At 42.2% G+C, this 16379-nt stretch overlaps 1 protein-coding gene across 1 annotated transcript; it reads right to left on the minus strand.

The window, feature by feature from the left end:
- Nucleotides 1-2262: 2262 nt before the first annotated feature.
- On the minus strand, nucleotides 2263-11517 carry LOC124287595 (uncharacterized transporter slc-17.2-like). Its single transcript, XM_046724079.1, has 10 exons — nucleotides 11412-11517; nucleotides 10578-10738; nucleotides 9623-9856; nucleotides 7688-7775; nucleotides 7373-7468; nucleotides 6079-6155; nucleotides 4850-4982; nucleotides 3957-4081; nucleotides 2810-3010; nucleotides 2263-2286 (listed from the first exon to the last, which is right to left on the minus strand). The coding sequence occupies exons 1-10, from the start codon at nucleotides 11515-11517 to the stop codon at nucleotides 2263-2265; spliced, it is 1245 nt and encodes a 414-aa protein (XP_046580035.1).
- Between the last annotated feature and the right edge of the window lie 4862 nt (nucleotides 11518-16379).

Consider the following 16379-nt stretch of genomic DNA (forward strand, 5'->3'; position numbering starts at 1 on the left):
CCTGTGAAATATTATCTTTAAAATGTTAAACCCTACTTTGAGGTTAAAAGGAGAACACAACAAAGTCTTCATCTGGACTAAGCAAATTAGACCTATCACTTACCTATTGGTATATTGTTTGTAAGAATTCATACTCAAGGTTTATATATGAAAGCCCGTAAAATTGTTGCAGGTGAGATCATTGATAACAGGAATTATTAATGAATATATGTGATGTCAAAAAGAAGTAAATGTCACTTGACCATGGCGAATGCTAAAATTGCAAACAAGAACTCGTTTCATTCAAAATGGACGAGGAGAGCAATATTTGATTCACATGAGATACAAGTTCAGTATGAAAACCAGAAAAAACGACGTTTATTCACTGGATATGCTACCAGAGAGATTGCCGAGCTACAATCAAAACCAAGGATTGTATTGTGACCATCTACTCCAACCAACACAACCATCAACCAGATGGGAGCAAGATCTCTGCAGAGACCATCATTGCTGACCTTCGCGAACCCGTCCGACAGACACCTCGTTCGATTCCAGCCTTTTATCAAGAAACATTATCAGGTAATTACTATATATTTGCTGATCCATGATTACATGTAGTCAGGAACATGTGTGTTAAATATTTTAAAACACATTTAAAAGGATACAAATCAATAGATCACGATCATTTGCATTCATGTGTTTCCTACTTACTAACCTCTTTCTTCACTGCAGATTTGAAAGCCACAACTACAGATGCTCAAGTCATCAGCAAGATTCCCATGTTGAACAGCATCAAGTCCGCTCTGTATGATCCAGAGCTATAGACGTTCAATCCCCACCCAATTATCATTCCCAGATCGACCTGCCAGAACTCTACACCAAGACATCGGGTGGCGAAGATTTCCTCATTGCAGCCGATGGCGAAGATGCCATTGGTATTTTCAACTTTAGACAACCTTCGTCACCTGAGCCACTGCACTGATCCGATGGTAGGTGACCAGATGGTGGACACACGAACACGTGCAGACACATACTTGCGGGTATATAGAAGTGACAAAACCCTTTCCACATTCACAAGAAATGCAAAAAGCATTGTACAATGTACAATCGATTGTACAGCTGTGACTATATCATGGGCATGAATACACAATGCCATTTAGAAAGTGGCCAAATGTAACATATGTTATATTTGGGATTACACCTTAGGAAAGTACAGATTCTAGTACTTGCTTGGGTCTGAGTCCCATCCGGGATTCGAACCGACACCCTTAGAGTCAGGCACCTAATGGCCATCACACAAAGTCAGCCGCCTAAACCGCTTCCTGGACTTTCTTAAGAAGGTGTAATCCATATATTTGTTTCAACAGTGTTACAGCTGTATGATGTTGTTTGTACTGACTGACTGACTGAGTTTAGTTTTACGCCGCTTTTAGCGATATTCCAGCAATATCACGGCGGGGGACACCAGAAATGGGCTTAACACATTGTGCCCATGTGGGATGTTGTTTGTAAACAAATCGGGTCTGAACCAGATAATCTAGTGATTGTCACCATGCGATACGATGATACGATGATGAATCACTATGAAATATTGATGATACCAGGTGTTCGCGAAAAGGTGAGCGTATCCTGCCCCACCGGTGGCACCCGTCATAAACATATGCTGAAATAATTCGGGAACGTATGGTGTAAGTCAAATTAGGGAATTGCACAGGACGTAATTTTTCCTCCAAATGTCTACCATAAAACTTCTTGAAAGTTTTACTGAGGCCTTGAATGTTTTAACCTGTATCAACAACTTCTGATCAAGAGTGGCATGGCACTATAATAAAAAGAGCACCATCGATTGTACCTCAAACGTTGTGAAATGTAAACAGCAAAGGCTGGAGCTGTTTGAATATTGCTAGACATGAAAGGGAATATGAAGTTCCGTTATTAAGATCGACAACTCAGTCATGTCTCAGGACTCAACCTATGTGTCTTCACTCACTCGATATTTTGCTTGTATCAAATGTTTTTCATTTTATTAAGTCATTGTAAAACGCTAAATTTAAGATACCCTTGTAGATTGAAAACAGGATTCAGGTGTATGGGCAGGAATGTATTGGATGTAGATTAACCACGAGTCAGGTAATGCGATTTCGGATTTGCAATCGTTATGTTACAATATCTAAACACTAACTAAACTGTGTGTTCAGGAGATAAATTTAAGAGGGAATGTAATACTTAAAGATAATAATGTGACATTTTTTAAACATGGAACGCCAAATTGAATGCTAGAAATTAATCGTTCTCGACTATCTGAATCTGCAAAACATAAACACATACAAAGAGTTCCAAATTGCATATTGTAGCACTACACACAAATTATAGTTATAGTTGCAGAAACACAAATAGTCTTTTACTGCTTATACTGGCAACACAGATTCTTCACGCACCCACACAGACACACGCACGAACAGACACACGCACGAACAGACAGACGCTTCCAGCTTCCCCAGCCCTTATTGCACGTCACTTCTGTATCAAGTAAACTCTTATTCAGATCACAGGGGCTTGTGTTGCTGAAAATAATACGCCAAAGGTTAAAAAAACGGTTCACTATGCCGATTTTGATAATTTTGGATTTAATCGAAAGGAAATGTATTTTGCCACCAAGCATTCACTCAGAAACGAGAGGGGGTGTTTGTCAGCTTTGTATGCGTTACGTCCCTTTACGTATTTGTTATCGATGGCTATCAGTGAACGAGTGTTGGACCTATTATTTTCTGCAATACGAACCCCTGTGATTCAGATATTACAGATGTGTTGAAATGCGTATAGTGTTCACTTCAAGGTTGTCATTGTTGACCTCAAGAACGCGACTCGACACCGTCGGGACTTGCTCGTGTCCCTCCCCGACGACCACCTCCAGCTGGTCCACGGCCCAGGGCTGCACCTCCCCCCGGGCCTGGGTACCGAACACGACAGTTCCCAGGAGACAGAACCCCCCACACACGTAGAAGACGTTCTGCCATTCCTCCTGGGTTTTCTGGGAGAAAGCAGAAGTGGGTTCTACACCGAGCCTCTAAATAGCATTACGCAGCATTTCATATGGGTGAGTGAGTAAATTGGGTTTCAGCCCGTCTTTGAACATGATTTCAGTATATCATGGTGTGTCTTCAGGGGGAGGGAAGCCGGAGTAATGCAGCTACTGCCTTGCTGACACCTCGCCAGGAATCCTGACAAACCCAGACACATAACAAGGGCGAAGGGGATGCGAACACACGATCTAAGTCTTCCCATATCTAAAGCACCTAAATATGGACCCCTAAGACGATTGGGCCAGCCCCTGTAATGATCTGGTGAACGGGACCTGGAATTCCGTGAACTATTGTTTCTTATCTTTGACAGGGATTACAGAATGTTCTGTTTATATTTGATCCTAATCTTCATGGATCATCATTTGTTTTTCTTATATGTTTAAAATAGCAACCAAATATCTATGTATAACAACTCGTCATATGTTTTATACTCAAGGTGCTCCCTTAACACCAGGTAAATCATAATAATTGTCACATTGGAGTATCGTATCTTGAGACAAACTTTTTCCTTTTGAGCTGAAACCCAATTTCACGCAGGCATATCGCCAAACATCAAACAGAAATCACAGACTTACATTTGGAGTCAAAGCCCCTGCCACCATGGGCCCCCCCAACACCAGCGATCACCGCCATGATGGAGTTGACTACGCCGAACAAAACACCGCTGTACCTACAACACGAGTGAGTGAGTGTGTAAGTGGTTGGGTGGCTGAGTGGTTGAGTGAGTGAGTGAGTTGGCATTTAGATTACCGTTTGTATCGTAAACCCGATAATAAAACAGCCATTCGTTTTTTTGCTTCTCTAATTTTTAGCTGTTTGGTTGAAATTCTCTGGTACCAACACGGTTATAATGCATACATATCATTACCTAGGCGCAAAGTCTACGATGTTCACCAGAAAGCCGGCAGCTCCAAAACCAATGAACCACATAGCACATGTCAGGAGAGCCACAGCCACGTAGCGGTTGTCAGCGTCCACGAACCCAGTACAGACAACACACACACCTGTCCCGATAAATCCTGTTGGAAGGAATCAGACATAAATATCTGCTAAAGGTACTTTTTATTCTACTATTCATCAATGAATACGTCACAAACATGTTTTACAAACACTTGACAAAGATGATACTAGGCATTTAGGTAAGGGTATTCTGCCTCACAGGTTTCGCCCTTCAAAATCACCAAAAGACGTCTGGCAGCTGGGAAGTCCTGATGTCCCGTTGCACGTTATATAAACTGACTGACTGACTGAGTTTGGTTTTACGCCGCTTTTAGCAATATTCCAGCAACATCACGGCGGGGGACACTAGAAATGGGCTTCACACATTGTACCCATGTGGGGATTCGAACCCGGGTCTTGGGCGTGACGAGCCAACGCTTTAACCATTAGGCTACCCATTAGGCTAACCAACACCAGAGCACAATATGCCATATCTATACCATTGGATATATCCACACCAGGTTAACACTAGATGTTGTAAACCAAGAGTAAAAACAGATGCGCAACATAATTTAGCTATTTCCGTATGTACGTCATCCACATGTCACTGTCACCAAGACTGCAGTCTAGGTGTCGGCTTGATGAGGGTACCGGACCAAACAATCATGAACTGAAAATAAGACCTTGAACATCGGCATTGTGACCGGCATTGAATCTGTAGTGAGACTTTGGTATTGACAACGTATGCGATGGAGCAATACGCTACACAACACACAAGAACAGAAATCAAAGACAATGAGAGAAGATAAAGTTCTTTCCCACGCTTTGAATGTATAAGTGACACTGACCGATAGTTTGGAAGATCCTCCGTGTGGCCGTAGTGCTGAGGTATTTCCTTGACCGCAAGTAGTCGGCCAGCTGACCAGACACCACAGAGGAAACTCCCTGGCTCACATATGGAACGGCAGAGAGCAGTCCGTTCTGTACTCAACACAATAATGTTCACCTTAACGACCAACAATATATCTGACAGCGTTCGCGTTGTACATATATATACAAATATGTTGATTCCATACCCACAAGCCAGACACATTTGTATTCCTGATATATTCCACAACAAAACCATGTATCTTTGCGAGCGCGCGCACGCATGCACGCACGCACGCACGCACGTACACACACAAATGTACTAAACTTTATGAAACCATTTGTATATTAAGACCGTATTCCCATAGCCGGACTATATCTACATGCTATATACACCAAATGTGCATGTATGTGTGCATGCGTGCGTGCGTGTTCATCAATATTTAATACATATGTAAGTTTATCCAGTTTTCAGATGCACTATATTTTTACACAGGCCTACTTTTAGGTACATCGATAGTTTAGACAAAATGGTAATACAATCATTTATACGTTTATACATAATACACATGTTTGGTTCTCGTGCCCCCAAATTTAGTGCCCATTTCAGATACACCCATTTGTATTACACAACCTATTTCCACGTTATCCATACTTCAGATACATTCTTTTGTCCGATAGAAGCATATTTAACAACCAAATTCTTTCAGTACATGCACTCACATATATTTTTTCATACATTATCGACCCGTGAAGATCCGGGGTAGAATAGGTCTTCAGCAACCCATGCTTACCACAAAAGGCGACTATGCTTGTCGTAAGAGGCGACTAACGGGATCCGGTGGTCAGGCTCGCTGACATGGTTGACACATGTCATCGGTTCCCAATTGCGCAGATCGATGCTCATGCTGTTGATCACTGGAATGCCTGGTCCAGACTCAATTATTTACAGACCGCCGTCATAAAGCTGGAATATTGCTGAGTGCGGCGTAAAACTCAACTCACTCACTCACTCACTCACTCATACATTATCATTAAATAAAGAAATAAAGAATTTACACATGTAATGTTACATGTCGCCCAATGTGTATCAGAGTGAGACACTAACATTAGACGTGTACTATTTGATGCAAGTACCTCTGTTATGTCAAATTTGAGGATTTCATTCATGAAGGTCGGTCCGTGTGTCCTTAGAGTTTGAGTCACCCACTCTGATCCGACATGCCCGACCAAACATGCCAAGGTGGCTGCTGACGTCATCATTGGCACCCATGGCGTCGTGGAAACCTGTAAGTGTAAGGACATGTGCCCTCAGTTGACGGCTGTGAAGAGACTGCGCATGCAGGGTGGATAAATCCAGAGCAGTGAGTGATACGACAATTTGTTTTGATCAAATATGTGCATACGGTGGACTTCAGTGAACGTTTACGTTGAAACGTTGATGTAACCTAGTTTTTGAAAGTCAGCGGTTAACTGTTTCATTTTATGCCACAGTACTGATATCCCAACCATGTTTGGCGGGTTGTAACCAGGTCTTGTCCAGGGGATGAGCAAAGATCATTATCAAGCAATGTCAGGACAAACGTTGGCCTTGCTGGAATCTCCATGCGGAGATATTCGTCATTCGTGAGGACGTATATGTGAGTGAGTGAGTGAGTAGTGTTTTATGCCTCTTTTAGCAATATTAAAGCAATATCACTGCTGGTGACACCAGAAATGTGCCTCACACATTGTACCCATGTAGGGAATCGAACCCAGGTCTCGGCGTGACGAATGAACGATTTAAGAAGCTTACATTATACATGTGCATATATGTATATTAAGTATGTTTTTCAGTAATCAGGTGGATATTTTGTCATCTTCAATGCGCAGGTGATTATAGTTCACAGTGGCGCAAAACCCAGGTACTCAACTTGGTTGTCCCCTTCAAACCATCCAGGATGTAGCGTCTCTCTCCTGGTGAGATGCGGGGGTGTTGGGAGGGAGTGCTATACACAGTGATACACCATACCCCACACCATAACACACCCACCCCACCTGTACAGGTAACACAAATACATAAATCGTCAGAATCATCACTACAGCAAGAGTTCAATACTACACTCAGCATTGTTCCAGTTTGATCGTTTACAGTCAAACACCGTTGTGTCGAAGCAGAAGGAACCCACGTAAATACTTCGAGTTACACGAGGTTCGACTGAGCCGAAAATTACCATATATGGAACACGCGGTGACCGAGCCTATTCTTCGAGATAACCGTAGTCTTTACACATGGAGACTCGACACATCGTTGTTTGCCTCTATATGACACTTAATGTTCAACCGCTGTGTTTCCAGTTGACAATATGAATTCATAAACACGTACAATAGATAACACATCCAGATAACACATCCATCTTTCGATAGAGCTAACATCTTGATAGAGCTACATCGCTAAATGCAACGTGGTACCTTTTCTTATCAGAATTCCTATCAAACAGATAAATGCGTATATCATACACAACCTGATATATAGAACTGAGAAGGCCAGCCATTGTCAAAGCCGTACTCGCAGAGAACTCCAGATAACGAGAAAGCTGCTATGCTCCCAATCTTTGTTCCTGCAATATAATTACCATACAGAGTATGATGTCAGAAGTAGCGGGAGATTCTACGATAAGAAGATATTGATATATGGATGGAAGATCCGCGCTCTGAGGCCGACGAATTAAACCACAGGTGTGGGAGAAAAATGACGTCCAAAATATATTTATGTCCGGAATAATTGCCAAATGAAGGTTTTCAGAAGTCTCATTCTGCCAGAGATCAGGAAGTTTAACCTGAATAGCAGATGGCTAACAGTTTGGTCCTCTCTAGTGGCGGCGCCCAGATCCCCCACATACAGTGCATTGTAGGGAAATATACGCCCTGAAAACAATATGGATTGCATCAGTAATGATTGTGAACAAGCCTGCTGACAAACTACTGCTTAAGTGATCCAAAAAATCGCTAACACCAATACATGACAAATTGTTTTAAAACAAGCTATGAAGAAATGACAGTAGGCGAGGATCTTTATGACTTTAACGTCAAAGAGACGTTAAAGGGGGACAACTCAGTCGTCAGTGCAGTGCTACGTATCACGGCCAGGCTAATACAATGATGGGCATACAAATATGTTGATAACATTGTTTTAAAGAGTAAAATGTTGCCATAATATATACTAGGCAGCAAAAGAAACGTCAGTTTGGAATTTTCCTTCGCAGAAACGGATAACTGTAAACTCATTTAATGTTTTGATTGTATATTTTTGACAACATCTCCAACTTTACCTGAGCAAAGACATTCCTTCCCAAACTCAGAATGGAACCCAGGAAATGGTCTAAAAACGCAACCTGATCTCGGAGATGGTACGGTGTTCTCCATGTTTTCATGCAACTCATGCTGCACGTGCTGTTCACAAGGACCCGCCCTATAAAATGCACCCCCAAAACCTGGTTGAAACATTTACATTACAACGTCAGCAGGATGCCGCGACTCACGACAGCCTAGAAAGACTTGAAGCTGGCCACACTGCACAAGCCGTTGCCAATCACTTCCAGGTCAACGTTCGCACCATCTACAGGCTGCAGCAACGTTTTCGGGCCACCGACACCACAAATGATTGCCCCAGCACTGGCAAACAAAGGGTGACCACTAGACGACAAGACCGCCATGTTGTGCGACAGCATGTACAGAATCCCTTCATGCAGGCATCCGAAACAGCACGCCAGACAGTGGGAACACACGGAAGACCAATCAGTACTGATACAGTACGCCGACGTCTTAACAGCGGGAACCTCCATTGCCGTAGACCTTACCGTGGACCTATCCTCACCCCTCGTCATTGGCGTGAACGTATACAGTTTGCCCTACAACACCAAAAACTGGCGATACAGGCAATGGAGAACTGTTCTGTTCACAAGATGAGAGTCGGTACTGCGTATCAACTGCAGATGGCAGAACAAGAATATGGCGACAACGTGGCCAGCGTTACTCAAACCAATGTGTTATGGAAAGAGACTCATGGGGAGGTGCAAGCATCATGGTATTGAGTGGAATAGGCCTGAACCAGAGAGTGGGTCCTGTGGTGTTCCAGAACCTTGGCCTAGGGAGAGGAGGTAGCGTCACAGCGGTGCGCTACATCGACCAAGCTCTCAGACCCCACGTCATACCACATTTCGCACGTCACCGGAACAACATTTTTCCAGCATGATAACGCCAGGGCTCATACTGCCAGAGCTACACGGGACTTCCTACAGCAGAACGGTGTCAACATTATGCAGTGGCCAGCCCTTAGTCCTGATTTAAACCCAATTGAACATCTTTGGGATGAAATTCAGAGGAGGCTGAATAATGTCATACACAGCCGATTTATTGCTCCAGGCCTTTCTCAGAGTGTGGTTCCAGGTGCCAATAGCCTTCATCAATCGATTGGTGCACTCGATGCATAGAAGCTGTGCTGCAGTTATTGCCGCTCGTGGTGGTCATACTGAAGTTAAGAGTCTGAATGGATTGCAAACATTTACGTAATGTCTTGAAATTCTGCTGGTTATTCATTGATGTGTCAAGATATTGTACACAAAAAATGTTTTTGATCAGCTTATTATGTCCATTTCTGTAATAATTTGATGACAGTACTTATCTAATTTTGAATTCGTACTGACGATGTTTTTGCTGCTGAGTATAGTAACTTTCATTACAACTTCAGCATTTACAACCTTTCACTCTGTCACCTGTGAAGCGCCCAGTATCACACGCAGCACGTACACCAAGTAGATGGATGTCCGGGCGCCGATTGGTAGAAGCAGTGAGGAGATTGAACCAATCAGCATTCCGATAAGCATGACGTACTTCCCGCCATATCTGCCAGCCAGAATCCCAGCGGGAATCTGTGTGACCATGTAGCCATAGAAGGAGGCGCTGAGGATCCCTGCTTGCTCGCTCTTGGACCAGAAGAATTCCGCATGCTAGAAACCCAAGGCATAACCATTTCTCACATTAAATATATTCAACTGTTGTGAGAGGTTCAGGTATATCTAGAGTGTTAACCTATAAACGGGTGAGATGTCATTTTAGTGAGTGACAGTTTGAGTGAGAAGTTAAACTCACATTTTCACACATTTTCGACAATATTTTGGCCTATATAATACATATTGGGGCATATGCACCCACTTTAACTTCCTATTGATGCAAAAAAATACTTATCCCTTACGACCTGCCTGAAATCGATAATTAAAACTTCGAAGAACAGCTTCCAAACAGAGAACACTTGGCAAATATGGAATGTAAACAATTGCTCCGTACATCGACAACTGGCGCACGCGGTTATGTGGTAGCTTCCTGAGGGCTGGTAGTTTGTATTATTGGGAGAAATGCATTATTTATTTTTAGAGAAGTGTTGTGTGAAATAGTGCCTTTAAGTTGGCTACGGGTACGCCACCAGCAATATCCAGTATCGTGGGACTCCACAATAAGACGCACATATGGAAGTTGATGCTTCTGTTGCTAGGTTACCAACTGGCCCATGTGTATGTCAATAATGAAACTTTAACTTCATTTTCCAACGTTTTACACGAGTGGCCAATAGTGTGAGCACAGACCAAACGCCCGGACCAGACAGGTGATGTGTGGAACCATATGATACAGACTCTAAATGATAATCAACCATTAACGTTCAAAAACACCAACCTCTGAAACTGGTGATGTGGTGTTGACGTCGGTGTTGACGTCGGTGTTGTTGACCATGCACACGATCGCCATGCTAAGACCTGCTCTGTTGAACTCCAGCATCACTCCTCCCATGAGGCCAACCAATGCCAACAGCAGTCTTTGTGAACGGAGGTACCGGTCTGTGATGAAACGTGGGACTAGGTTCGCAATATTGCCATTACATCAGTTTCCATATGGCGACCGTAGTTGAAATCGGAATTACATAGATCTGATAAAGGTTCTGATAATCGATAAACCTGACAAATTCCTTTGAAGCCCTCCCTTGACTGTATTCACGATTACAGTTAATCTTGAGAAAACGAACATTCTAATCCGGAATTCGCACATGGAGGCACACATGAGGTACTTGGAATCTATTCTGCTCTGTTATTGCCCAGGAAGACACGTGGTATCTATTCTGATTGGGGCGGTGGGTAGCCTTGTGGTAACAGTGTTTGCTCGTCACGCCGAAGACCCGTGTTCGATTCCCCACATGGGTACAATGTATGTAGCCCATTTTTGGTGTCCCTCGCCGTGATATTAGTGGAATAGTGCTAAAAGCGGCATAAAACTAAACTCACTCACTCACTATATTCTGATCCGTTCCTCTCCAGACTTAAACTTTGAAGAGTCGTATGCGTTGGTGTCATTGATATTTGTATTTTACATGTTTCTTTATGATCGAGTAACGGGGAACTATTTTACATGGTTGCTGCTACTGACATTTAGTACCAATAAGCAGACACAGTATAACAGACACAGTATAACAGACACAGTATAACAGACACAAATACACCAAGTGCTTCCTCTAACCTTTAGCTTCTGGTGCTTCATCGCTGTTTTCCAATGGTGTTTGCTGTTTAAGAGACCCATTCTGGCAGAAACCATTAACATCTATGGCTGTACCGTTCTCTGCCATAATGAGAGTGGAAACTGAAACATTGGACCTAGTCTTTTAGATACTAACGGGTCTAAGACTTAGTGTCTTTTGCCAGCAGCTATAGAAAATGAAACTTCCCGTCTTAATCAGTGCAGGTTGATCGGTTACTGCCTGATTGGTCGGTTACCGCGGTGCGTCTGATTGGTCAGTTGACGTGGGTGGATATGATATAACACAAAGCATTGGTCATGACGTCGCTTGTCGATGAAGTATTTTGCGAGGGGGGTTAGGTGGGTGGTGCTGTTGCAGACCTGGCATTTGTGTCATATTTAGTATGTGTATCGAAAATATTTTTTTCAAAATGACAAACTATTATATTGTAAGGGAAAGCCAAATTCTATAGATAGTCAACTTCTTTATTGCAATGAGTGCGACGTTTCGGCGTAGTACCGTTAGTGCCTCCACTGAAACGTTGCACTCATTGCAATATAGAAGTTGACTATCTATAGAATTTGGTTTTCCTTCATCTTTACAACGTCTAAAGTGCCTCTCAAAGAAGTTATACTAGTTTTAAGTTTTAAATGTATTTTGGTACAGAGACGAATTGTCAAAGGTGTTGTAACTGTTAAACGTTCAATAACCATTCATATGTCAACCCCATCTAGTGCCATACCAAGTTCTGGAGGTTTTTCTACTGCGGTTTCATTGTCCCTAATTCTTCTTGTAATTCAATTACTGCAATAACACCCGGGGCGGTGGGGGAGCCTGGTGGTTGAGAAAAGTGTGAAAAAGTGTGTTCGATTCCCCACATGGTTACAATGGAAATCCCATTGCTGGTGTTCCCCGTCGTGATACTGATGGAATATTGCTAAAAGCGGCATCAAAGCACACTCACTCACTCACCAAAACAAACAGTTACAACACTATGATCACAGGGTTAACCAAGGTTGCTTTACTGTTTTTATATATCGGAAATACAAAAGTGTCATCCATGTTGGAGAAATTACAATATTCTTATTACATACTCTTTTGATCGTCCTCACAAGTACTCATCGGGATTGGACTGTATACATAATCACCGTTATTTAAATGAAATGTATCACTCACCACCATACGATAAACCGACAGTCTGGTATACTCTCCTTGAAGGTTGTCACTCAAATATTTGACCTTTCAAATAGTGACGTCAGTGACCTGAATTCGACTGCACGAATGCACGGGCGTCTTAATTTGCTGTGTTGAAAACAAATCATGTTTAACGTTTTATCGTCGACATCTATACTGACCTAATTTGGAAGCTTGACCACTATTGCTGCCAGGTGAATATATAGAGATACTACACGACCTTCAGTGTAATGCCATTTTTATTAAACGAGTTAATGATTTTGTATCAATACTGAATCTTTCAAGAGTTCAATAAAAATAGTTTTTAACGAAAGCGAGTTTAGTATTCTGTTTAATACTCTCCAATATAAATTGATAGAATCTGCCTACTATCCGTTGCATGCTTCTCTCGACTGGATTTTTAAAATCGGTGAAACAGTTTAAAGCTGTTTTAAAAATGGTTAAAGTTGAGTGTGCAAGCGATGCAATGTATCAAATAGTTTAAATAAAGCATGTTTGATATATTTTCCAGTTGTCACTTTCCTGGAGAGTTGATACGGAAACTTGTTAAAGCGTCATTGACCAATGAAATTAAAGTATTTTACATGAAGGTAAGAGAAAGAGTGATGACTCTCAGCCTTCCGCGAGTCAAGCAAGGTCTAATACCATTGTGGCAGAGGCATTAGCGTTTTGACGTCTTAACTGTAAACCCGTACGACGTCATACGTCTAGCAGTATTACACCAGTGTAATATTGCCGTAAACATATTACACTGGAGTATCTTCCACGGACGAGCAATAAAATTATGACTTACTTAATTGCTATTACCACTGTTAATGTATTATGATGATGATGATGATGTTGATGATGATGAGTTCATTTATATGGCGCCAACTCCATACACCATGTGTATGCTCATAGCTCTACAAATATACTACAATATTATCTTTGTCAATGGCACATAAACAGAAGGCAGTAGATTTTAGTCCAGGTATGACTGTCGGAAGAGATTAACTCCCGATGTGCCATGGTAGAGTTTCTGCCGCCTCTTGATGTAGGAAATCACGATTGGCATGTTGACGATATGGGCTTGCATTGCCGTCCATGAAGACCTGACATGTGTTCAGAGGATGGTCACAGTATCCAGAGGATGCTGTGGTACAACAACCCTGTCTAGGATGTCAGTGATGTACTGTTGTCCATTCAGATTTCGTCTGATCGTCACATGATCCAGTTTACAGCCATCCCCACATAATCAACGAAACCCTTTCAAACGGTACTTGCTCCAAGATATTCCATGGTGCATATGCAGTCTTTTTTGCGGCGCCAAACGCGAGCTCACCCATAAGTCAGGAACAAAAGAAATTGACTTTCGTCCGACCAGTGGACTTTCCCCCACGACCTAAGATTCCAGTGACCTCGTGGGTGACACCAAGCTACACGTGTTGCTTTATACTCTGATAGGTCGTCTTCCTCTCTACCTGGCCAATTTTAGATGATTTTAGACCGTTCTGTCGGGTAAACGACGATTTGGGAGCAACCCCTAAGGGTTGTCACTCGTGGTCGACCTGAACGCCAGCGGTACTTAACGGCATTAGTGTGCCGATCTGATGATAGCCGATGGATGCAATTAACATCTCTTGCAATAGCCCTCAGTGATACGCCAGTATTCTGCATACCCATATCTTGCCATTGTTGAGCAGTTATCAGGACGCGCCATGTTTTGGTTATGTAGTTAACGAGCTGTTACAACAGTTTACTAAAACTTGGTATTTGCTTTGATAGTATGTTTGGTGCGATCTAATGATCAAACTAATTATGATATGCATACAAATGGTTATATGGGAGTTAAAATCATAGGAGTTGCGATCATTTTTTCCATGTGTATATTTGGTGAAAAATGCAATCATGGTAATTTCAGACCAATAATACACAGAGTAATACAAAGGAAATACATACTAAGAATGATTTCAAATTGTGTTTTTACCTGAGAAGTATTTCGAATTTCGACTGGGAGTTATGTATAAACTGGGCTGCTCCTCGACGCGCTCATAATCCCTTTCACACGCGGTGTGTCCGTCCTTGGCTTTGAACGTCGTTATACAAGCAAGCTGGCCTGAAAAATACTGTGCGTGCGTTATTGCGAGTCCCGGAATTACCAATGTATATGCTTCTAAAACAGTAGGGGTTAGTCACAATTACATATTAGTTTCTTATAATAGTTGTACTATTATCATGGGACCCTCAATTATCGCGGTAGTTACTGTTGTCGCTATCGTTATTATGAACGCCCACTGACATCTGGCATTTTTTTATACTGATCCGCAATGAAAGTTTTTTTCAGATAATTTTTTGGGGAAATAAGCGACAAGTATTAATGATGCACTGAATGTTTGCAATGAATATTTAAGACATGTGTAGGATCAGTTGTTCGAGTTCAAATCCTCTTCATGTTTCTGGAAGCAGAGAATTAGTGAAAAGGCATTTTTTATCATCTGTTGAAATACAGCAAAGTAATCATGAAGAGGAAAATGCACGTGCACTTCTTGAGGTCTTTCCCATACAATGAACGGGTATGGAAAGCTCAGGAGCCAGTTTACAAAATGCCACGGCTGTTCAAATCTGCGCCAACGTGAACGCGCTCTGGGACTCCTTGAAGCAGGCACTTCACAAAATGCCTTTACTTGGCGCCTTAATGTTAATGTCGACCATAAACCGTCTTGTCAGTCGTCACCAGATGACATGGATGGTTGCCGACCGCCCTCGACCTGGACGATTTCCGGTTACAACGGCCAGACAAGATCGACAGATTCGACTGATCGCTTTAGAACGGCAACAACGACAGCAGCGGCAACGATTGTTAACCATGGAAGGAGGATCAGCCTATCGACAGTCATAAGACGCCTGAGACGAACTGGACTGAACTGTCGGCGTCCATACCGTGGCCCTGTGTTTCAGCGTGCTTATAGACGCCATGGTGAATTTTATGCGGACAGGGGAGATCGATTTGGTGGTGGCAGTGGGAGGTTTGGGGGGCTATCAACGCACGTTTCAGGTGTGACCTGCTTATCATCCAAGGTTATCTGACTGCACAGCGTTATGTAGATGAAATTCTGAAGCCCCGTAGTCGCTCCTTTGCTACGCCTTCACCAACATCCTCGACGTCCCCTCGCATTCCAACATGACAATGCCTGTTCTCATGCCGCCAGGGTGACACAGATTCAGATTCAGATTCTTTATTGACCTTTATCTTTACAGACAATCGGTAGTACATACAAACACGAACATTGGTACAGGTGCATGACTAGGTATTGATTATAATGGAGAATGTACAGAAAATTACCTTACACGTCACTATTTAATTCTGGACTCAAAAAAGTCCAGAAATTCTCCGCACTGTGGGCACTTTCTGACAAGGGATTTGACTAAATTAAACATGCAGTTGTTATGAATATATGCCAAGGATGAAAAGATGAATTTTTTTTTTCGAAAACTTTAAATTTAAACTCACTCGCCCATGGGCCTGTAAATGAATGAGTGTATGTTTATAAGCATCGTGTCACAAATTTCAACTCATTTTGACTTAATTCGACTAACTTAGAACGATATAAAAAAATCTCGCCCATGGGCGAAAAATATGTTGGCCCATGGGTGAGAATATTGACTTTTACTCAAAATACATGTTTTTCCATGTTTTGGATGTTGTAAATTAATGAGTGTATACCTATGGGTATCATGAAACATATTTCAACTCATTTTGATTTAATTCGACTCACATAGGGCGATATTAAAAAATC

Source organism: Haliotis rubra, unplaced genomic scaffold (genome assembly GCF_003918875.1).
Source record: "Haliotis rubra isolate DU_JTF1 unplaced genomic scaffold, ASM391887v1 Scf402, whole genome shotgun sequence".
NCBI lineage: Eukaryota > Metazoa > Mollusca > Gastropoda > Lepetellida > Haliotidae > Haliotis > Haliotis rubra.